Raw genomic sequence first — 22,516 nt, forward strand, 5'->3', positions numbered from 1 at the left:
ATCCCTTCCGAGTTTTGTCTTCTGTTTACCTGTCCCTCTGCATCCCGGTGACCGACGCCCTGCCCGCTTGGCTGCTGCGGAATGAAGGAAAAGGCGGAACGCAGCCGCCTGCCCGGGAGGACCGTTTGCCCTCTCTATCCTCACAAAGCACCTTTTGGTGGGGAGCCGGAGCTCAGCCCGAGGGCCGCGCTGCTCCCCCTTCCCCACGACGCTCTGAGCGGCGCTCCCGGCCCCGCCGCCGCCATTTCGCGGCGCCCCCTGCCCTCAGCGCGCGGCCGGGCCCGGGGCAGCGCCGGCGGCTGCTCCCCGCCCCGGGGCGGGCCGGGCGTGAGGCGGGGAAGGGCAGCGGGGCCGCTATAAAGGCAGTGCCGGGGCGGCAGCGAGGCGCGCCATGGCCAACCTGTCGCAGTGCCTGGAGGAGGGCGCCGGGCGCTGGCCGCCGCGCCCGGCCGGGCTGGAGCTGGGGCTGTACAGCGAGGCGCAGCGGCTGGCGCTGGAGGAGCTGGTGGCGGGCGGCCCCGAGGCGCTGCGGGCCTTCCTGCGGCGGGAGCAGCTGCCGCCCTTCCTCTCGGAGCCCGAGGTGCAGGCCATCGCGCGGGGCGCCGTGCCGCCCGCCGCGGCCGAGGAGGAGCCGCCGTCGCTCGGCGCCTCGCCGGCCGCCTCCTCGCTCACCTACTTCCCCGAGCGCTCGGACGTGGAGCCGCCGGCGCTGGAGCTGGGCTGGCCGGGCTTCGCCGGCGGCGCCTTCCGCGGGCTGACGCGGGTGGAGGCGCACTTCCAGCCGGGCTGCGGGGAGAGCGGCTGCGGCTGCAAGGAGGCGGTGCGGCGGCAGATCCGCTCCGCGCGGCAGGTGGGTGCGCGGGGCCCCGCGGCGGCTCCCCCTCGCTGCCTCGCTAGGAGAAAAAGCACGATAAATCGCCCCGTCAGGGGGTGCCCCGAAGGCACGCACAGCCCGAGCCCCGGCACTCAGGGGGTGGGAGGGCAGCGAGCACCGGGGCGAGCTGTGAGGGAGGTGTGAGGAGCGCGGGCAGGGCGCCGGGGCTTTGCTCGGCATGTCACGGGAATCTGAACCGTAAGCTGCAGGGGAAGCTCAGATCTATCATAAAAAGGTGCAATGAGCAGCCGCGGTTGGACGCAGGTGAGTTTTTTTTTTTTCCCATTTGGCTTCCTATTTGAAAAGTTTGAAAGATTTCGACCCATTTATGTTTTGGAAATATGCTCATCTTTTAAAATTTTTTTAGAGTGCTTTTAACAGCAAGGGGACTGTCCTCAGGAGAAGACCTCTTGTCTAGGAATCAGAGACCAAATTTGTCTTACCCAGACCCCTGTTTTGGCGTCTGGGAGGGTGAAGAAAATCCTGAAGCAACACGTTTTTTTTTCACTGGTCTGATTGGTGTGAGATCTCACCCCTAGACAGCCCCCGGCGAGCTCAGTGCTCCTGTCACACCAAGCAGTGTGTGTAGCTGGAGGAGTGGTGTAGCGGAAGAAGACCGACAGCAAAACGTCTTTCTTTTTCGGACTTTTTTTATATGAGCTCGCTCAGTTTTTGGAGAGGTGTCAGTCTCCTGGATGCCTTGAGATGTCTTGCGGACCACTCCAGAGGTCAGGGAAAAGGCAGAAACACTCAGATTTGTGTAATTGGATCTTGAAGGTGAAGTTATGGAGTACAAAAGGGGAAGGCATTAGTACAACCTTAATGAAAAGCCATGAGCAGTGCATTATTGAACAGGTGCAGGAGCTCTCATTGTTGGCAATTAGTGATGAACTCCAATTTTTTTAAATAGGTAAGGGGTGTTTCTCCACAACAGGCTTTCAGGCTAGTTTGCGTGTACCAAATGAACCAAAACGATACAGATCCGGGCAAAAAAAGCTTCAAAGTCCACTAGTGAAATTACAGTTCTAATTACTGTAAAAAAAGGAAATTTTACAATGGGTTAATAAAAATCCTAATTGATATTATCTGTTATAAGTGAGTCAAGCAATGCCAAAACTGGGGCAAATAACAATGGGTTCCGTCCTTGAGTTCAGTATATATTGTTTTCTTAACTATACAGAGGCATGAATAAGTGATTGTAGTGAAGTGAAGTATGTTGTATCTCCTGTATCTCTGTGTACTGTAGTCTATAATAATCTTTACCAAAATACCCTCCTCATCACATAACTTTATTCTAGTCAGTTATTTCTTCCTTTCTCTGCTATTTCTTATGTCTCCTAAATGTTTCAGCAGTTCTGTGAACAGAAGAATGCGTTGTGCTGTAGAAGACTACCAGGTTGCATAACCACCAAGGAGAAGAAAATAGGGGGGAAAATATTTAAATTCAAAGGCAAATTCCTCACACGCCATCTCTCTTGGAATGCTGTGGAAACAGCCTAATGATTTCTTCTGAAACTTGTTGCAGATGATTGCCTTGGTTATGGATTCCTTCACAGATACCGATATTTTCGGAGACCTCTTGGAAGCTTGTAGCCAGCGGCAAGTTAAAGCATATATCCTTCTAGATCAGTCTTCATTTTCCCACTTTCTGAAAATGTGCAGAGATCTGGGAGTTGACCTTGAACAGGAAAAGGTAAGCCTTGTAATATCTCTAGGGATAGAGAGTTGGTCCTATAATAACTGTAATCTTTGAGCTGTTAGAAGAAACTATTTTGCCTGCTGACATAACTTAAAATGGGGTTTATGTAGCTCTAGCCCTTTCTGGTAAGATTTAACCATTCTTGCATAAGAAGGTAGTTAATAGAAAAGCTGAAATCTTTACAAGAGGCTGTCACAGTTGCTCTCTGAGCACAAATACGAGTGGAGTATTCAAGAAAATGAAGGAGGAATGTCTGATTTCTAAAAGGATGACTGGAGTTGCTCAGGCTTGCTGAGCTTTCAAAGGCTGATGGAGGAGGTTCTCAAGAAGGCGTGGAGTTCAGGTCCCTCTGATATTAGGCAACGTTTTTTACAATCACATTATGCACAACCAGTATATGGGGTTGTCCCTTAGTGTGTTTTCTCTTTGCCTGCTAAAACAACACAAAATTGTTTCTGGAGGGTGAAACCTGCAGTGCTGCACAGCAACCTTTGTAGTTTGTCGGTGACTACTCCTTTAAATGCAATCATTTAACTTTGAAATTCATGTAATCTTTCCATATCTTTTCTTTTTAACAGTCGATGAGAATTCGAAATATCACTGGGAACACATACTACACAAGGTCAGGTGCTAAAATTGTTGGAAAAGTCCGTGAAAAGTTCATGTTAATCGATGGCATTAGAGTGACAACAGGCTCCTACAGGCAAGTGGCAATTTCATTTTTTTTTTAACTTCAATTTTCTTTAAATGGACAAGAATAGTTACATTTCAAAACTGCTTTACTTATTAACAGGTGGCTTGTAATATTTAGCCTTAAAACAAGGCACACCGTTAAGAGAATTTTCAGTTAATACTTTGATCTTTATTATCATTTTGAATTAACTTGAAATTTTCTTATTCTTCTTTTGCTAGTTTTACATGGACAGATGGGAAGCTGAACAGCAGTAACATTTTGATCCTGTCAGGCCCTGCAGTTGCACACTTTGACCAGGAGTTTCGGATTCTTTATGCACGGTCAAAGCCTGTCAGCCTCAAAGAGTTTTCCAGCAGCAAGAAGAGTAAGGTGTTGGATCAGCTGGTCAGGATAACAGTGGCTTCCAGAGACTTAACCAGGGAAAACTTCCTGAGAATGGAGTTTTTGTATCTTAGAGCATTTGTAGGAAATCTAAAAAGGAAGCGAAACTGGCTGCATGCCTCAAGGGAGGCAGTCTATGTGTCAAATAATGCAATGCATGCTTCTCCGCCACTGACTAAGAGGAATGGCTCTCAAGTTATGAGACCACACTGGATCGTAGAGAGATGAATTGCAAGTTCACTCACAGTGAGACGCAGAACCTCGAAACCATGTCCCATGGTCCACGTCTTACATGACATACTGTCTTACAGCATGTGTGTGCGAGCAGCTGGGAAACCAACCTCAAACTGAGACAAAGGGACACTGGAGTCATGGTTTCAGTTGAACACTTCTATACTGCTGAGCAACAGATACAGTTATGGTATTGTCTTAGGCTGAGAAGTGCTTTAATACCAAAGACAACAGAATTCCCAGCGCCTGGAAAGCCATTATTGACTTGCAGTGTTCTGTCAGTTTTTCATTTTTCAACCTGTTCTTGAATGGTTTAAGCTAATGGGTTAGCAATGTCTTGGCTCAGTGGCTCAAACTTTATTTTCTATACCCATATGCCTTAAATATGTATATATTGCTTAAAGGGCTTCTCAGGATGAGTATCAGGACTGCTGTACATTTCTGAAATCACTCTAAGCTTGATCTTGTGCTCCACAAACCGTTTCATGACAGAACTGTAGTAGTCATAATCTAGAAAATAGATAATTACCAGTCCTAGTTCTCAAATGTTACGTCTTCTTCACATGAAGCTGTGCAGCTGGCAGAACGAGTTAACACATCAGGCCATCACAGTTTTCTCATAACTGAATTTCAAATTACCTTTTCTCTTTGGTAATAAGAATACTTGCTGACCATCACAAAAAATCTATTTTTAAATGCCTGCAATCAAGGGGTCATGTTACTAACAATTTACTAATATTTGTAGCAAAGCCAAATAATACAGTTTTTTTTGGCATTACATACCTATTTTGTGGTTGCAGGTTGCTGCCTGCTCTTATGGGGAAAAGCTGATTAGATCTGAAATCTGGAAAGATGCTGCTACTTCTAAAAAAAACCTTACTTCCACCTGACAGGTAATAATGTGGAAGTCAGAAGCATTTAATTTTAAAATTTCATGTCAGCTCAATTTTTTAAAAATCCATTGCTTTCTGGAGAAGAAAAATAAATGAATAAAACACCCTCCCAAACTGTTGTACTTAGATGCACTGACATTCCACCAGCCTTCCAGTGCAGAAACTCCTGGTAACCCAACCATGGTGCCATGTCTCAAGATGTTCTTGGGGCTCTGCTGCTGCAGAAATCTTGGGTATATTCTTGCCTAAGTGGATTCTTGTGGATTCTGGGCCTCAAAGGGGAATCTATAAACTTAGCTAGGGAATGTTGTATGGGTCTATGCTAAACGCCAGTAGGACAATATTACATTGAACATGCGAGTGTACAGAAATGGTCTTTACTGACAATGCAATAATGTACTGATTAGGATACAACTACTGTGTGTCCTACGCTAACAAACACGGAAATGTAATAGTTCTGACTCCTAATTTGTAAATGTTCAATAGTTTATAGGTTAATAGTCTTAGGTTTTATCCTGATGTAAAAAAAAGTTTTAAATATATATTTTTATTCTTAACTATATTTTCCGTAAAGGCAAAATGATAATTTTGTACTCTATGCAAAATGTTGTTTGTGCAATATTACTTTCACAGCGATGATTGTCTGTATATCTGTTTTCTCAAATACAACTTTTTAACTTTGTTGTTCATCTCATTATTTTAATAGGGCACTATTTCCACAAAGTAGGACTTTTTTTCTCAGCAGTTGTTAATATATTGATGGTACAAACTTCTGTGGTAACAATTGTGTTTACTTTTGATAGTGTTTTTTTTTTTTTTTTTTCATCTGACAACTCCATTGAAATAAGTAGCTAGAATTTTAAGAATGTCTTTTAAATATAACTGAATGATGGTTTTATCAGGGGCTTATCCAGAGACATAGCAGGAGTTACTGGGAAGTACAGTGTTACAAAGTGCACTCTGCTTTTGTCACCACAGATGCACTGCTTGTGTGTTAAGTTATTTATGGAGAATGATTAGGAATATAAAATGTGGTTAATTTTTTCCTTAAGTGTGAATTTTTGACAGCATTACTTATTGGAAACTTACTTTTTTTTTTTTTAACTCCATCTTATACTTAAATAATTCAAACTCTAGATTAAATTTGATTCGGTAATAATTCTAATTGGTTGTAATAACGCTGGCTGTAACTGTTCCTGTAATTGCTTTCAGTCCCTCAGTTGCCTGGCGTGAAGTGCAACGCCTCACGTTCGCAGTGAGGTGGCATCATTCGTGGCGGGGAGGGAAGCAATTATCTTTAGTTAATTAACGACGGGAGGACGCTTTGGAGGCTGAGCTCTTTCAGCCTGTTAATTTTGGGCTCTGTTACCACAGCGGAGCAGCCGCGGCCCAGAGGCCCGCCCCGCGCTCGGCGCCTCCCCGCTCGGGCGGCGGGACTGTGGCAATGGGCGGTGCGTCCCCGCCTCTCGCTGCCGCGTGGCCTCTCGCCTCAAGATGGCGGCGCCCGTGGGGCCGGTGAAGTTCTGGAGGCCGGGTGAGGGCGGCGGAGCCTCGGCCGGGGGGGAGGCCTCCTCGGCCTCCTGTGCTCCCCGTGGCTGCCTCTAGCCGCTGAGGGCTCCGTGCCCTCGGCCCGGAGGGATTTCTGGGCCATGCGGGTCAGGGCTCTGCGGAAGGGACGCTGGGGGAGCCGGGCCGTCCTGCGGCACCTCTCGGGGCGCTCCGTGGGCTGCCCGGCACCACACAGGCGGGGGTGGGTTGGTGCGGGTCTGCGAGGGGCCGCAGAGGTGATGTGGGGCCGGTGCAGGGGGTGGCAGGGACAGCCTGGAGAACGGGAGGTTCGGGGTGTGTCTGTGTGCACAAACGCCGGCTGGGGGGAGCAGGGAATGCTGGAGCAGATACTTCTTGGTGGTGCCCAGTGACAGGACAAGAGGCTTCTGAGCTTTTTAACTTCCCCAGGTGTACTGGGGAGCAGATAGCTATCAGAGGCATTGCTAACGGCTCTTCAGATTGGGTCAATAGGCTATGAAGCTTGCTGGGCAGCTTTGAGTAGGGACTAACTGTTTTTAAACAGTGGGAGAAGCCCAAACACGCACATCCTACAAAACAGGAGAAGCCTTCTCTTTGCTTTCAGACTTTCCCAGTTGAGCATGTAGCCAGAGATGATACGTTCCTTTACTGAGATGAGGTTTAGCTCCAGGTTTGCTTACGTAATTCAGTGTTTTTGGTTGTCAGCAGTTTTATGTTAATTTGAAGCAGAAATAAATCAAATTTCAATTGCTAAGGTAGATACAGAGCTGAAGTGAGTGGTGTACCTCATAAGCTGACAAGGCTGAATGCTTATGCAGTTCATGTTAGTCAAGAGAAGTTCTGTTAAATGGCTGGCTGGCTTAAAGTTGTGAGTATACTCCTGAGATGGCTGTTGAATCTCCGTCTGAGCTGTTGCACAGAAGAAGAAAGGTCCCAAGACCTTGCTGTATACTTTTCCTGTGTGTTTTTTTTTTCCCCATTTATCTTCATTTAAAGATTGATATACTTATTCAAGAAAGATAATTCATTTGAAAGAATTTTTGCTTGTTTTATTGAATGTTTTTGGTTATTTTCTTAGAAAAGTTGGTCTTTTGATGCATGCTGCTATCAATGATCCTTCTTTGTAAGGAACATACTGATTTTGGCAGTACTGTGACGCAGTTGACAGACGTGTGTTCTTCCTGTTAAAATTATGTCATTTAGGCACAGAAGGTCCTGGTGTCAGTGTTTCAGAGGAGAGGCAGAGTCCTGCTGAGAGCAGTGGTGTAACTATCATCTACAATCCTTATGCTTCCCTTTCTATTGAACAACAAAGACAAAAGCTGCCTGTTTTTAAGGTACAGAAGTTCTTTTTGGAATACTAAATCTGTTGCGTGGTGCCTGGCTTTTATGTTTTTGTTTTGAGAAAGCAGCATAGAAACATTTTACAGCGTACAGCAATAGTTGCATTTCCTTTATGCAGGAAATTTCCTGCAAAAGTTTATTACCTTAATGCAAATCTACAAGCTTTGTAGATTTAAGTTACTATATGTTGTACATATAATGCTTGTAAATTTCAAAGTATGATTTAACTTTTGACAGTAAGTACTTTGTAAAAATGAATTTAATGTGCCGTTATGTAACTACTGTAATGTTAATTTATTTTCTTATTTTTGTACAAATCTGTTTTTGAGATTAAAATGTCATCTTTCAGCTAAGAAATCACATACTTTATCTAGTGGAGAACTATCAAACTCTGGTGATTGTTGGGGAAACAGGATGTGGGAAATCAACGCAAATTCCACAAGTAAGTGTGCATTCAGCTTGGTAAAATCAAATATTCCCTCAGGGAATTTTACATGAAATGTTAAAAGAGCATCCCTGAACTGCACTGTAGGAGTGGGAATTTACCAGTGCTTTTTTGTGTGTGTGAACAAAAGGAGAGAAAAATAAAGCTTAATTTTGCATAGCAGGAGCTGATATATCTGTAATACAAAGTCTTCTTTCGCTACACTGAAGGACCACACGCAACAAGATTATGCTGGTACAAATAGTAGTTACTGTGCTATAGTAGGTGTCCTTATTCTGTCAGACTTAAGTTTAAAATGTTGTAGAGAATATGTTTTTGAGTAGGAAAAAAGGTGCAGGTTTCTAATGAGCTTTGCTCTTGGAGATTTTTGAAGTATATATTTCTGTATTTTCTTAAAACTTTCTCTGTTGTGACAGGAATGAAGGAAGTCCAAGAATATGTAGAAGTTAGTTCTTGGGTTATGATGAATGTCATCTGTTCCAGTGTGAGCACTGGTCTTGTGCTGCTTAGTTTCGTTTTCCCCAAAGAGGTTATAAAATAAAGAGAAGAAAAGAAAAAAAAATCAGATTAATACTTGAGACCCAAAGAACTGCTTTTAGAATGCTTTCTGGAAGCTAATGTGCTTAGGAAGTAATATGGTACTTTATTGTTTTTAATGGTGAGATAAATAATGCACAAAATCTCCAAGTGACTGATTTCCTAGGGTCATACATCATTTTGTGTCAGAACTAGGAAGAAACGTAGATTGTGGAGAACCAACACCTTGCTGTAGTCATGACACAGGTGACTCATTTCTTATCCTTCATATTGGTTTGCAGTACCTAGCAGAAGCTGGCTGGACAGCTGAAGGAAGAGTTGTTGGGGTGACACAGCCTCGTCGAGTTGCTGCTGTTTCAGTGAGTTTCTCCACAGTTTTTTCACTTTATTGTCATTATAACCTCCGATTTCGTAGCAGTTTTGCTGAAAGGCAGGAATGACAACTCTGTGAGCTCCTGAGTGAACAGACATTTCTGCTCATCTTCCTTCCAGAATTGCTGGTAGTATATGCTGAATTCAGCCGGCTTAGTAGGCCTTGCCAAAGATTCCAGTCCCAGAATTGCAGAGGTAAAAGCATAGAAATGAAATTGAGTGGCATCAGCAGAACTGTACAGGGAGTTAGGACTGTGCAAGGTTGAGCTGTGTTTGACTCTCAACTAGAATAATGCTTGCGTAACCCCTAACTGCTCTCTGAAAGTAAAGTAGCGATGCAAATCTGTGTGCAGTAACATTGCCAGTGGAAGAAATGGGAGGTGGTGTACCTCTTTTTAGCAATTCATACCTGATTTCCTTTTCTTTCTATAGAAAATTGAGGTGCCTTCTTGTAATCCTCATTTTGCCTTTTTTTTTTAATTAATGGCATTAAACTGTAACTGCAGTACATCAGCATATGTCTCTTGTAAAAACGTAGAAGATTGAGCAGTTGTCTACCTGGCTGTATCATCTCATCCAGCGGTCTTTGGCTAGATCCGCTGCGGTTAAGGAAACGGTCCCTAGCAGTGAGCTGCGTCTTGGGCTTTGGGCAGTCTGCCTGCAGTGTCCTTCCTTTTCCCCTTCATAGGACATTCATCTGACATTGGATGGTTCTACGCAAGATGTTGCATATACTGCAGTGACTTCTCCTGGCAAACTTATTTCTCTTTTCCCTTTTCTCTCTTAGCATGTTATTTTTAAGTCTAAAATAGGATTACTCAACTAGCGCTTAGTATATAGTCACAGTAGGATTTTTCTTTAAGAATGTTGCAAACTGCCTGTGCTATATGGCAGTTGCAGGGAGATGAGAGACGCTGATGATGATTTATTACTTTGATTTATTACTTGAATTTAAACTTTTTTTTTTTAACTTTAATCAGTTTGCTTACCCGCTCTCTCAGCTAGGCTATGGAGGCTGTCAGAAGTGAAGAGCAGTAGTTGCAGAGACATAAAGTGTAGTTTAGAAATTCCTGAAGTTCTGCTTGCATAATTCAGGCTGACAGTTATCCTGAAGGCTTGCCTGAAAGTGAAGGAGTGTTAAGATTCCAAGTGAAAATGAATTTGTTGCCTACCAGTATGGTTTATAATCTCATTCAAATGACTGAAGATAGCTTGCTGTTGGAATTTAAACAGAACTAATGTATGTGTTCTGGATTTTTATTGTGTTTTTAGCTTTTAAATGTCTTCTGCAATTTGCTGAAATCATAATCTGATAATACATAATAATCAGTAGGATAAATCTAAATGATTCAAGTTTTAGCTAAATGAGCTCTTGGCTTAAAACTGGCCCAGAGCTCTACTGTTCCAAAAATTGTTGTTGCTTTTAATTATTCTGCCATTTTTCTGTCTGACGTCTGCATAGGGAATTCTGCATTATGAAATGGAGAGTAGCATCTTCATGTAAAAGAAAAAAAAAGTCTGAATAAGTTCAGGGACAGATTAGCTTAACTGATGACTTTTTTTCTGCATGCTATGTGCCTGTCCTGTTTGCATGCTGTGTTCTTAAACTGCATTCCCACAATTGCAGGTATGGAGTCCTTCCCCAGCTTTGTGACTGAGTGAGGGGCCGCTTTTGTAGGTCTCTGAGTCCTTATCACAAAAAAGTACTTCTGTAGCTTTTCTAAGTGGAAGCAGTGTGAAACAGATTTGTTCTGAAACATCGTAAAAGTATTTACCAGGTCTATATTAGGTATGCACTGTGGTGTGAAACAGAATTGTGTTTCATTAAGAACAAGTAGTTCTTTAGAAGCAGTAGCTCTATTCCTGTTTTAATGCCAATTCCCTATGGACAAAACGATGACAGAGTGAAGTTTGCCGTGGGCTGTCTCTTGTTTATGCGGATCTCTTTTCTCAGGTCGCAGGCCGAGTTGCTGATGAAAGGGGTGCAGTGTTGGGTCATGAAGTTGGATATTGTATTCGCTTCGATGACTGCACGGATCCCCAGGCTACAAGAATTAAGGTGAAACAGTATGTGGTTCCTCTGGAAAGGTTAGCTGAAACTCTTAAAGTACTTTTGCAAAATTAATGAGAACCTTGTAATGCCCAGTAAAGAGAACAGGTAGCATTCCTGGTTTCCGGGTGGGTATCCCAAGGGTGTGCTTAAATGGTTGTGGCTCTCCAGACCTTACTAGAACGTGCTGTATTCTGCTGGTCTGGCAGCCACCTTTTTAAAAGTAAAGGAGATTTTCAAGCTAGTTGCTAGCTATTGATACGGTGCTAGTGTGACCTGATACACCATTTGAAGTCATAGTGAAAGGCTGCAGTGAATCAAAGCACAACTATTCTCACCACCCTAAAAATAGATTTTGATTAAAAGTGCACATAAAAGGGAAGATGAGCAGGCTAACTGAGAGTAATTTAATATGGATTAAATAGCGAGCTTTGCAGCTGTTCCTTAGCCCTCTGAGCAACATTTTGCTTCTGTAGTGTACAGACGAGAGTTTGCTTTAGTTACGTTGGAAGAGGAATGAGGGTGAATGAGAATTTAGTCTTTTAATTTTTATTTTTCTGAGACTAATAGCAGTTTGAAAGAGATAAAGATGTTTATTCATTTTTGATTATGATGATTCATCATTTGGGCTTGGAAATTTGGAGGTTTTTACCTTGACAACAAGTTCTTGCCCAATTCAAAGTCAAAGTTGGAGTCCTCAGTCAAACTCTGCTTGATGGCTATGGGAAGCTGGTTTGTTTCCACTGGCTAGTAAGAAGAAATTATTAAATTAACATGTTGTATTTTGTTGGAATGTTAAGGCTTGTGTTCTGGTCAGATACCCGATTGCTGTTAAGTAGTTTACTTTGAGAGAGTCAAAACTGGACTGACATGGAGAACGTTATCTGTAGAAGAGATTGTCATGTTACAGACGAGTGTGAAGAAACTTCTGTTGCAGCATTCCATTGCTTCCAGTCCATTATATTTTCATTGTGAAAACAACTCATTTTCAACAGTTCAATACTGATTCAATACCAATCTCTCTGCTTATCTCCAGGCTAATACTCAGAAATAGATTTGGCTTCTGTAGCTGGAAGTAATTCAGCTTAATAGATCATTAGAAAATGAAAGACAAGTAAAACTGCAGGCAAAAAAATATTCATATTAAAAAATCACATGGGTCATTAGGACTATCTGTTAGGGTGTGTGTTGTTCGTTTGTTTGGTTTTTAACATTTTTCTTTGCATTCACTTTTAGTTCCTAACTGATGGTATGCTGGTGAGGGAGATGATGGCTGATCCTCTATTAACAAGATACAGGTAAGGAAACGTGGAATGATGCTTGCTGAAGTGTAACTTGTTAGACAGCTTTTTTTTTTTTTTTTTTTTAGGCTGAGGTACGATAGGTTAAATAAAAAGATGTGAAAATTATTCAGGAGATTGAATTCTTTATGTTGTAAAGACTGTTAGAAAATCAACTGATCATTGCAATGCCAAACCCAGCAGGATTTGGTGCTGTGATTTTTGGAACAAAACATAAATGTACCTTGTGGAGTCTGAATTGATTCATATACTAGTTTTAAACTTTTTTTTTCTTTCTTATGCTAATAATAATTAATAAAACAAACAAAAAACCACAGGTTTATTCTTTAAAAAAAAGCTATGCAGTATAGTGAAGATAAACCTTGCTTCTTCCACCCCTTTCCAAAAACCAGCCTGAATAAAGAACATTGTGTTTGTACCACATGCATTAGCTACTTTTTCCCTCCCTTTTTGCTTTTGTTCTCTTTTTTTTTAATCTCCACAGTTTTCTAAGAGGCTGTAAACACTAATAAGCCAACAACAAATTTCAAACAATGATATTTCATAGAACTTAGGAAGATAGAGATTCTAGTGTTAATCTAACCATTTCTAAAATCTTACCTTTCTGCTTTATTCACAGTGTTCTCATGCTGGATGAAGCCCATGAAAGGACTCTCTATACAGATGTTGCCATTGGCCTACTAAAAAAGGTTATTTTTTTTTAGTGTCCTCTAACCTTTTTCATTGCAATCGTTTTTGCTAGACCTCTGGTCTTGATGGCTGGTTAGTGGACCCATTTGAGAGAGGGAGATTTCTAGTTCCTCATTTATCTTACAGCCTGTTGTACATTATACATCTGACACTCGGGTTGCTCTGTTTCCTCCCTGTAAGGCTGGCTTTTCTCTTTATGTGGTAATAGCAAAAAGACAATCTTGGTTCTGCTGCTGATGATCGTGTGAAGTAATCTCACAGGGAGCTGCTGACTTTCAATCTACTAAGGATCTGACTACCACCAGAAATTAAGAGTAAACTGTGATTACTCACTGAATACCCCCAGTTGTTTTTTACTCTTAATTATATAAAGCTCCACACACAGTTCTCTGGTTGATGCTCTAAAACTTGCTTCTAGCCTTATACCTCAGAAAATAATTTTTACTATGGATGTTTTTGCTCTCTTTGATACTACTAGATTCAAAAGAAGCGTGGGGATCTTCGACTGATTGTGGCTTCAGCCACCTTGGATGCAGAGGTATATCCCTCAAATTTCGTTTGTAATGAAGTGACCTGAAGTGGCAGCTCCACCTCTGTTTATATACAGCTTATCTTCTGTGCTGCTTTCTTCTTGTGAAGTATTGCTTCTGTTTGAGTGGTGAAGAGGGGAAGGAATGCAGGAAAAAAAATCTGCTACAGTTAGGTTGCTATATTTGCTTTACGTATTACATTACCAAATTTCTTTGGAAGTAAGTTTAAATATGAATCTGTTTTTCATATATTCATGGCTTTTTTCATCTTAGTGGCATTGTTGTATAAAAAGATGTTCTTTTGGCTTAATCTAATCTAGTAAGAGACATTGGTTTAGTTCTGTTTTACTGATACCAATAATTTGAGACAACCATAGACCATTAAAAGTAAGTGACAGGCAAGGAGGTTTTATTTCAGTGAGAAATAAACTCTGTGATTGACTTGCAGCCTCTGGGAATTTATCTAACTTATTAAAAATGTCATAGTTTAACTTTGAGTAAGAACAGAAATTTTCTCCTAGATCAGAGCAGCAGTTCATCCAGCACAGTGATCTGTATGTAGCAGCGGCTGCAGCACTGGGAAATGCTATTTAGGGAGATCCCGTCCGTTTGCTGTGGGTCCATTTCTTTTTGAGCTGCCTCAGCATCCACAATGGTTATAATAGGGTTTTTAGAGAGTACATTCCTGCTGTTTCCTTCTAGCATTTGTTTGTGGACCTGCCATTTGTTAATTTGTCTTTGAATCTGCTTGTTGAATCTGTAAGTCTCCGTGACCTCATGTGAGAGCAATTTCCAGAAGTTTGTCACCTACTATTTAATGAGATGCTCTTTTAAATATGCTAGGTTGATCAAGTGCCTCCTAGTTCAAGTAGTATGGGATTTTTCAAGCAAAAAAAACGTTTTCTCTCACCTTTTGATTTTGTAAACCTCAGCTGTGTGCCTTTGGTTCCCCAGGCAGAGTCCCAGCCTTTTCAGCCTCTCCTCGTAAGACAGCTACTCTGTCTCCTTTATCGTGTTCATTGCTTTTCTCTGTACTTCTCTGAACTCCACTACGTCTTTCATGAGATGTGGTGGTGAGAGCTGCATCTAGCACTGATGATGCAGGTGTACTGAGACTTCCTTTAGTGACAAATACCATATGCAATAAATAGTGATAATATGCTGTGCTTTGGTAGTACGTATAATACCGTGTATTCTGTACGTTACATTAGAGAACATGATAATAGTCTGCCTTTGCAGTGAATGTAAAGTACTAGTAATTTTACTCATACTAACTAGTGACTGTATATACGTTTGTTTAAATACAGAGAGTTTGTGGTATCTCTGATTTGAGATGGATTATTTGCGTTCTTGCTGTTCACTCTTGTTATTGTGTATTTAAATATTTCATGGTGATAAACTTAAAATTTATGGAAGTGTCTCACAACACAAGTCCCAAACTTACATAAATCAGCTTAACTCTGCTTTTACAAAGTGAGATCTTGGTTTTCAGTAGAAACTGTAAAATTTACTTATCCAAAAAATATAGGTGAGAATGTGCAAGCCTCACTCAAACTTGTAAGAACAATGATTTCTATGTTCTACTTAGCTTCGCTAGATCCAGAAAAAAGATTATACATCTACTTTTTCCAGTGCCTGAATCCCAACCAGAATATAAGGCAACAAAATCATTTTTTTTATTTAGTACTTTATTAAAAGACTGTCGAATTTGTGAAGAATGTGTTCAAGTAATAGTATTTTGACTTCTTATTGTCTTTAGATTTTTCCCTCGCTTCTTTGAATTTATCAAACTGAAAGCGTTTGTCTTTATTTTAATGTAGAAATTCAGGGATTTCTTTAATCAAAATGACACCGGTGACCCCAGCAAAGATACCAGTGTGATCCTTACTGTGGAGGGGAGAACGTTTCCAGTGGACATCTTTTACTTACAGAGGTGTGTTTCTCTTTGATCTTCTCAGTGATGATTAGGAGAGTGTCTGACCGTGGTGTCATTTTGACTAAGTTAAAGGTCAGAAACACAAACCAGCAGTAAGGAGGTGTAACATTTGATTTGGCAAACAGAGCTGTTCTTTCAAAATATTTTCATAGCCTTCATACCAAGAAATTAAGGATATAAGTGTAGTGTTGTTTTCAGATTGAATGAATCTTCTGGTTTTGTGAAGAGCAGGAACATAAGTACAAAAGTGATGAAACAGTGAAAGCTGTGGACAAATTGAAAGGTCTTTTCTTCATCCATCAGTTTCATTTTGCAATAAATGCATATAGCCTCTCAAAGGCCCCCGAAGTGGAAATCATTAAAACAGAATTCTCAAAAGAACCTTCTAACTTGTATACATGAATTCACATTTGTACAACCAGCTCTGGTCACGTCAGTTCACTCTGGGGAGATGCCACAGTTCCCGGATGTGTTTGGGAACATGTCTAATAAATGGTAAATTGATCATATGAAAAAATATGGTAATAGCATGTGTAAATCCTTATGGTTACATTTCTTTTCTTAGAGCAGGCCCGTGGTCATAGCTGAGTTATACGTTTGAAGTAAACACTTGCATATTTGCTTGGAAAAACAGCATTAAAAAAAGCCCTTGAAATGATGGGATGTTGCTTACAGCAACAGAACACATGTAGAAAGACATTTTTTTTAAAACTTACATTGGTGTCAAGGAAACAAATGAATTGTCGAAGGCTGATTCCCAAGAATACATCCTGAATTAAATGTTGTGCATGTGATATGCAGTGTCCAAAAGCTAGCTTTTTATTCTACTCTTACATAAGTGAGGCATCTGTATTTACTTTTCTACTAACATCTCTGCTATTTTTTCTCCCCACAGTCCTGTTCCAGACTACGTAAAATCAACTGTGGAAACTGCAATGAAAATTCACCAGATGGAGAATGATGGTGATATACTGGCATTTTTAACTGGCCAGGTATAGACAAAAGCAATTTTTTTGCTTTACAGTGCTGTATTATTGGGTTTGCAAAGTCTCCATCTTTCCCTAGCTGTGCTTACTTTACAGTCGTTAAGGATGATGAACCTTTCTGGGTCAATGGGAGCAGAATTAGGCCAGTCCCAAGGACTTTCAGAAAATGTAATTAGGTCTGAATTTATCAGAGCTAGTAATGGATAATGTTTTCCCTTGTTTAATGCTGTATGGTTATGGCCTTGTTGATACGCGGAACAGCTTGTTTCTTGGTGCTAGTCACACCTACAAAGTTGTTAAAATTGACAGTGAATCATCATTAATAGGGCAAATGGAATTTTCATTTGTTAGGCTTGAAATCTGAAGTCTGTGACAGAAAAACAAATTGCTATGAGATCTGCTAGTCTCTTTTGCTCTGTTTGTGCCTGTCAGCTCACTTTGCAGCCCAGAAGAGTAAATGGGAGGTGGCTTATCGTTCTTCCAGTGCAGAGCAAGCTACCTTGAATAGCTTCACTAGCGTCTTGCGTGTTTCTACAAGAAAGTTTTCATCCCCGTTATTGATTCAACTTTGAAAAAGTGAATTTAATATATGATAAGGCAATGTCTAAACGTTTTGTTGTCTGTGTTTTTTGAGTGAGATGCCGCAGTTGATCTCTGAATGTAATCTCTGAGAAAATGTGAGGATAGGTGTTAATGCTGGTACTGTGTCATACCTCATCAAGATCCACAGCACAGTCAAAATATGGCTTCTCATTTTGCTCTCTCACGCGTTGAGATGCGCAGAAAAACAGGCCTGCCTCCTCCTTATTGAGCTCTGTTCAGTCCTTCCGTTGCGATTTTTCTCATGTATTTGTGAAGGAACGCTGTTTCGAATAAATGGATATAAATATTTTATATAAATATATATTTCATAGAAATGGCAATTAATATAAGAATATTTAAAAATTGAGGGAGCTATTCATGTGGTCCTGGATTTTGAACAACTAAAACTATATTAGGATTATTTTTGTGCTTTTTTTTTTTGCACAGGTGATAGCTGTATGATACTAAAGTGAAAATTCCCACATGCCCTTTTTTGTCTTGCTGTGGTTCTAGGAGGAAGTGGAGACTGTTGTTTCAATGCTTATAGAACAGGCTCGGGCCCTTTCTCGTACTGGAATGAAAAGACACCTCCGTGTTCTCCCCATGTATGCTGGGCTGCCTTATCCGGAGCAAATGAAAGTGTTTGAGAGAGTTTCTCGCAATGTCAGGAAGGTACAGTTGTAATTTATGTCTTCATTTCTACCACCCAGAAGGGCGTCTGTGTTTCACAGGTACCATATATAACGTTCACATCACAAGACTATTGTGAACTTCTATGGATGAAGATTTTTTGCATCTCCTGATAGTGCCTGTCATTTTCATACTGCGAACTGAGATCATGTTCTCTGTCTTCCCTTTTCATCTTCCATCGTTCCTAGATAAGTTAGCTCTAGCTCTCCTGCCTACTTCAACTCCTCAATTTTTAAGAGCTGTTTTACATGCTATGTGTGTCTGTATCCACTTGCAGCTTTTGCTTATATCCAGTTGCAGCTTCTTACACCCTGAAGTCTTCTGCTTTCACCTGTTTTCTTTCCTTTCTGTGGACTGTTTATGTCTATTTTCTATTAGTAAAGGAAAAACTAATGACAGTGGGTAAATGCTCTGTTTTCACTTAAGAAACAAGTTAAGACTTGCTTGGCTTACATAGAAAATGCTTTGTTTTGACTTCTGAAAGTCTTGTTTGGATGTTTAAACATCACAGAACTGTCATCCAATTGGTCACAATTATTAGTGCTTTCTGCTTAGGCAGAGCCTGTGTTGGGGCTGAGATAAGCTGTCAGTTACACAGGGATGAGTTGTTATACTTCGTGTGCCTGCTGGAGTCTAATGAGTAAAACTGTTCATCTGATGTTGGAAAACATTGAGTGATAAATACTTATTTTCTCTCCAGGATGTGTCAATTAATTGCCAAGACTTACTTTTTTTTATTTTCAGGTGAAATAAGGATTAAAATTCCCCCTGTCAGCAGGGAGTAATTATTTTTTTTAATATTTTAGGACATGTCTGCAGAAATACTGAACATGGAACAATGAATCAACTCTGCCCCCCTCTTATCTCCTGCCCTGCATGAGTGTTACAAGTAACAGCTCACTATAACTGAGAAGCAGAGAGAAGATACTCTAGTTCACTACATAATAACATTCAATTTGCAGTCAGATAATGGTTTTCTTTGTAAACACAGCCAAGTTCTACTGCTTTTATGAAGGGAGAATAAATCTGAATAAGAAATTAATTGTGAAACTGTGAAACACTGGGCTTACTTCAAGTTGACAGCTATTTCTGCTGCGTCCGCTGTGTCTTTTTTAACTGCAGTGTGTGTTGATTGAAAGAACTCAAATACAACAGTTTCAATCTCAAATGGAGGCTTGTATTTCAGTCCTGGTGCACTGATGGTAACTTGACAGTGTAATGGAAATTGGGGCATTTCACAGTATCCTCCTTGTGTTCATATCTGCAGGTGATAGTAGCCACCAACGTTGCTGAGACTTCTATCACAATTCATGGAATTACATTTGTAATTGATTGTGGTTTTGTGAAGCTTCGGGCTTATAATCCAAAAACAGCCATTGAATGCCTCGTGGTGGTACCAGTGTCCAAAGCGTCAGCTAATCAGAGAGCAGGGCGTGCCGGCCGGAACCGCTCTGGAAAATGTTACAGACTTTATACAGGTCAGTAATTTGTGTAGGGAAGATGAGTCTGCTGGTATGACTTGCATTTTGTTTTAGCATTAGCTAAAGGGGAACAAAACTGCATTTTCTTCTTTCAGCAAGAGATAGAAATTTCCCTTGATTATTCCTTTGGCATATTTGAAAGTGCATTGTTTGTACATGCTAAGCATTGGAAACTGAGTCGTTTTTATGAAACAGAAATACAAACTGAGCAGGGAAAGTGCAGTGAGGTTGTATCAACATTTCAGGCTTGCAATTGCTGACAGCTTTCAGAGTGACAAGTTTACTCATTTACCTTTCTTGGTTAAAAAAGAAAAAACACTCCTGTTTTGGTTTCTGAGGATTTGCTTCGCATATGACACTCTCCTCTGTGACTAAAGTCCCCTTTAGACTGCGTGTCTAATAAAGGATTCATCAGATGGTTGAGGAAAACTTCCTTATGTGATCTCTTTTTCAGAGCAATAGGTGCCAACCCCAAATGCTATCCTGAATTATTTAGGCTGGCACTGTAGAAAAATAAGTATTACGAATGGATCTGTCAGCCACCTGGCAGTGTTCAGAAAGCTGCAATCCAACTGTCTCTATTCTCAGCTGTTTAATGAGAAAAGGCTTTACAGTTGAGCACAGTAGTAGCTTACGTGCCTGAGGTTCTCTCTAGATTTACTGCAGCTTTGAGGCTTATATCTTTTTGCAACATACATGTGCTTTCCAGCACTTGCCACATTAAACAAAGACATGACTTATTCCCTAAATTTGTGTGTCCAGTGAAGAACCGAGAGTTAATGTAATTGCTTTTGCTTTAAATTCAGCAGACATTTTAATGGACGAGAGCCTGCAGACTAAAGCAAGTGCTTAGTAGATTGTTGAGATTAATAATTTGTCATTAGGTCTGGGTGATACTGTTAAAATACATCTGTGTGAGATCTGCTTGCATTTCACAAGGTAGGTGTTTGGATGTACTACAGAGCATTTTTCTTGCTGATACATCTTATTAAAAAAAAAAAAAGTTATTTCATAGTTGTCTTTCGCATGTGTGGTCCTTGCATCTTTGAAACAGAGCACCTTTTCCCATATTGGTTTGCAGTATTTTTCCATGTGGAACTGTAGAGCATTGTTTAAGAATTCAGGTGATACCACCGTGATCTCTTACGACATTTGTAGTGGCACTGAGCACTTTTACTCTGTAGGTGGCCATGATGATACTGCGTCTCAGGATTAGTCAGCCTTTGTGGTTTTAGTGCTCCTGTCAACATAATCTCTTACGTGACTATACTTAAGTTATTCTCGTGTGCTCCAGAGATGGCCTAATGATGAGTGTTTTAAGAAACATTAAAGAAAAAAATAATAAATAAAAGGTGCACTGACTGGACCAAAGTACAGAAAAGGTAAGCGACCTTTGTCTTAGTGAAGGTATGAGAGAGACCAGAGAGAGAGGAAGTTTCTGTAGGGACATGAAAAATAAGTGAGGTATTTCTTGTCTTGATTTGGGTTGAGTTTAGCATAGGAATGTGTCTCTGCTGCCTTCTGTAATGCAGAAGAGATGGATAGAGAGGTTATGGGGGTTTTGACCTTACAGGAAGTGTTTCTCCAGGCTTAGAATTTATAGTAAGTATGCCTTTAAAAAAAAAAAAAAAAGGCATTGCTGAATAAATTGTTTTTCAATCCTTAGTCATTATTTTCAATACGCTTTTTAAAACCTCATTGACTTGAATAGTTACTAAAAATAGTATTTTTATATTGAGAACATGTTTGTTTTGAACTTTTCCTTGTCCCTTTTTTAAAATCAAAGCTTTTTTTTATAGTATTATATCAAACTATTGGAAGAAAAATAAAGTATTTCCAGATTTTTATGAAGAATTTACATTTCCAATTGAAATGTGGGTCAAGTACAGAATCACCAGTGTAGATAAAACAGAATTTTCACATTAAAGTAATTTTAAATACAGTAATTGGAGAAACATCATCTTTGAGTTAGTTGTTTTAACACCTGTTTGGTCTTTCAAATTCAATTTTAACTTGAAATGGGTACAGTTCTGTCATGTTGGCTTGCCCACGGTAAGAGTTGAATCCCAAACGGCTTTGTTTTCTCCTGCAACAGAGGAAGACTTTGAGAAGTTGCCGAAGTCCACCATTCCTGAGATGCAGCGCAGTAACCTTGCACCTGTCATCTTGCAGCTGAAGGCTTTGGGAATTGACAACGTGCTCAGGTTCCCCTTTCTTTCAGTGAGTCCTAGACAATGGAGCCTGTCGTCTTTCTTTAGTGAGAACAGATGTTGTGAGATGACTTGCTGGTAACCCATAGAACCATTAACCAGTAATTATTGCCCTGTTAATTTGGAAAGCATGCCTCATTGCCTACTATCAGGCAGTAAAATAGCTTTATGGAAATCAGCTAGTACAAGTAATGTGTGTGGCAACTTAGAAATAACGACTGTTTGTATTCTGGAGTTTGCTGTTAGAAGTGCTGAGAACAGCTTGGGAAGAAAAACACGTTAAGGTTCTGCAAAACTAACTAGTTGTCCTACACTAAATTTGTAGGGGGAAAAGAAATATCTACAGAACTAAATCTGTCTCATTAAAAAGAGCAATACCAATTCTTATATTTCTGTGAAGTTTCTAGCTACTCTTATATTGATAACTAAATATGATAGCATTAGAAGAGAAAGTTAAGAAGCAATTGTTACGGCAGTCACTTCTGGATAAAGAAAGTTTGCCTTTTCTAGCTTGGCCTAATTCTGTATGCTGATAGGATCTTGAGAGTGTCATAGTAATCATGATGAGCCTGTTGAGATGGATTTGGCTTGCAGCACTGGTGGTTAATGGAAGCTGACAGGAAGAGTCTGAGAACTCTTTTCATTTTGCTTAAGAAAGTAGATAATTAGAATGTAATGATTTTGTGGAAGAATTTTTGTGAAAATTCATGTGTTCTGTGATGATAACTTTTAAACAATTCGTGTTTTTTCTTCACAGCCACCTCCTGCACAGTCAATGGTACAAGCTTTGGAATTGCTGTATGCTTTAGGAGGTGAGAATATACTTTGCTTTACTTAGTTATCTTACAGAAGTTATGAAAAACATTGTTAATTTGGATTTGATGATTGGATGGATGTTAATTAAGTTTGCTTTTGAGAACAGAGTAAGAGAAGTAGCAGATTTGACCAGTGAAAAACTTATTTTTTTTATTTTTTGAAAAGTATTTCAGCTGCCTGAGTTTACTTTCTTTTACTGTAAGGTTATTTTACACAGGTAAGCAAGCAAAAAGCAGCAGTAACTTTA

General features: G+C 40.4%; 2 protein-coding genes across 3 annotated transcripts in view; both read left to right on the forward strand.

The window, feature by feature from the left end:
• The first annotated feature begins 346 nt into the window (after positions 1 to 346).
• On the forward strand, positions 347 to 5,454 carry LOC118248826 (protein FAM83D-A-like). Its single transcript, XM_035548196.2, has 4 exons — positions 347 to 850; positions 2,400 to 2,567; positions 3,152 to 3,276; positions 3,486 to 5,454. The coding sequence occupies exons 1-4, from the start codon at positions 392 to 394 to the stop codon at positions 3,874 to 3,876; spliced, it is 1,143 nt and encodes a 380-aa protein (XP_035404089.1). The 5' UTR covers positions 347 to 391; the 3' UTR covers positions 3,877 to 5,454.
• Positions 5,455 to 6,218: 764 nt separating this feature from the next.
• DHX35 (DEAH-box helicase 35) overlaps positions 6,219 to 22,516 on the forward strand; it is a 31,110-nt gene continuing 14,812 nt past the window's right edge. For both annotated transcript variants that reach the window (XM_035548358.2, XM_035548359.2), the window contains exons 1-14: positions 6,219 to 6,306; positions 7,503 to 7,636; positions 7,993 to 8,085; positions 8,907 to 8,984; positions 10,952 to 11,056; positions 12,284 to 12,345; positions 12,968 to 13,037; positions 13,517 to 13,576; positions 15,389 to 15,501; positions 16,400 to 16,496; positions 17,586 to 17,744; positions 19,030 to 19,240; positions 21,339 to 21,463; positions 22,211 to 22,265. In XM_035548358.2, the coding sequence (XP_035404251.1) occupies positions 6,267 to 6,306; positions 7,503 to 7,636; positions 7,993 to 8,085; positions 8,907 to 8,984; positions 10,952 to 11,056; positions 12,284 to 12,345; positions 12,968 to 13,037; positions 13,517 to 13,576; positions 15,389 to 15,501; positions 16,400 to 16,496; positions 17,586 to 17,744; positions 19,030 to 19,240; positions 21,339 to 21,463; positions 22,211 to 22,265 (1,402 nt within the window). In that variant the 5' untranslated portion in view covers positions 6,219 to 6,266. The remainder of the gene's footprint in view (positions 6,307 to 7,502; positions 7,637 to 7,992; positions 8,086 to 8,906; positions 8,985 to 10,951; positions 11,057 to 12,283; positions 12,346 to 12,967; positions 13,038 to 13,516; positions 13,577 to 15,388; positions 15,502 to 16,399; positions 16,497 to 17,585; positions 17,745 to 19,029; positions 19,241 to 21,338; positions 21,464 to 22,210; positions 22,266 to 22,516) is intronic.

Source organism: Cygnus atratus, chromosome 16 (genome assembly GCF_013377495.2).
Source record: "Cygnus atratus isolate AKBS03 ecotype Queensland, Australia chromosome 16, CAtr_DNAZoo_HiC_assembly, whole genome shotgun sequence".
NCBI lineage: Eukaryota > Metazoa > Chordata > Aves > Anseriformes > Anatidae > Cygnus > Cygnus atratus.

What these genes read in the sequence shown, in the direction of transcription:
- LOC118248826 (XM_035548196.2), top strand. Translation starts at nt 392, where the DNA reads ATGGCCAACCTGTCGCAGTGCCTGGAGGAGGGCGCCGGGCGCTGGCCG. An exon ending in AGATCCGCTCCGCGCGGCAG is followed by an intron (nt 851 to 2,399) that starts GTGGGTGCGCGG and finishes AACTTGTTGCAG; the next exon opens with ATGATTGCCTTGGTTATGGA. An exon ending in GTGACAACAGGCTCCTACAG is followed by an intron (nt 3,277 to 3,485) that starts GCAAGTGGCAAT and finishes TTCTTTTGCTAG; the next exon opens with TTTTACATGGACAGATGGGA.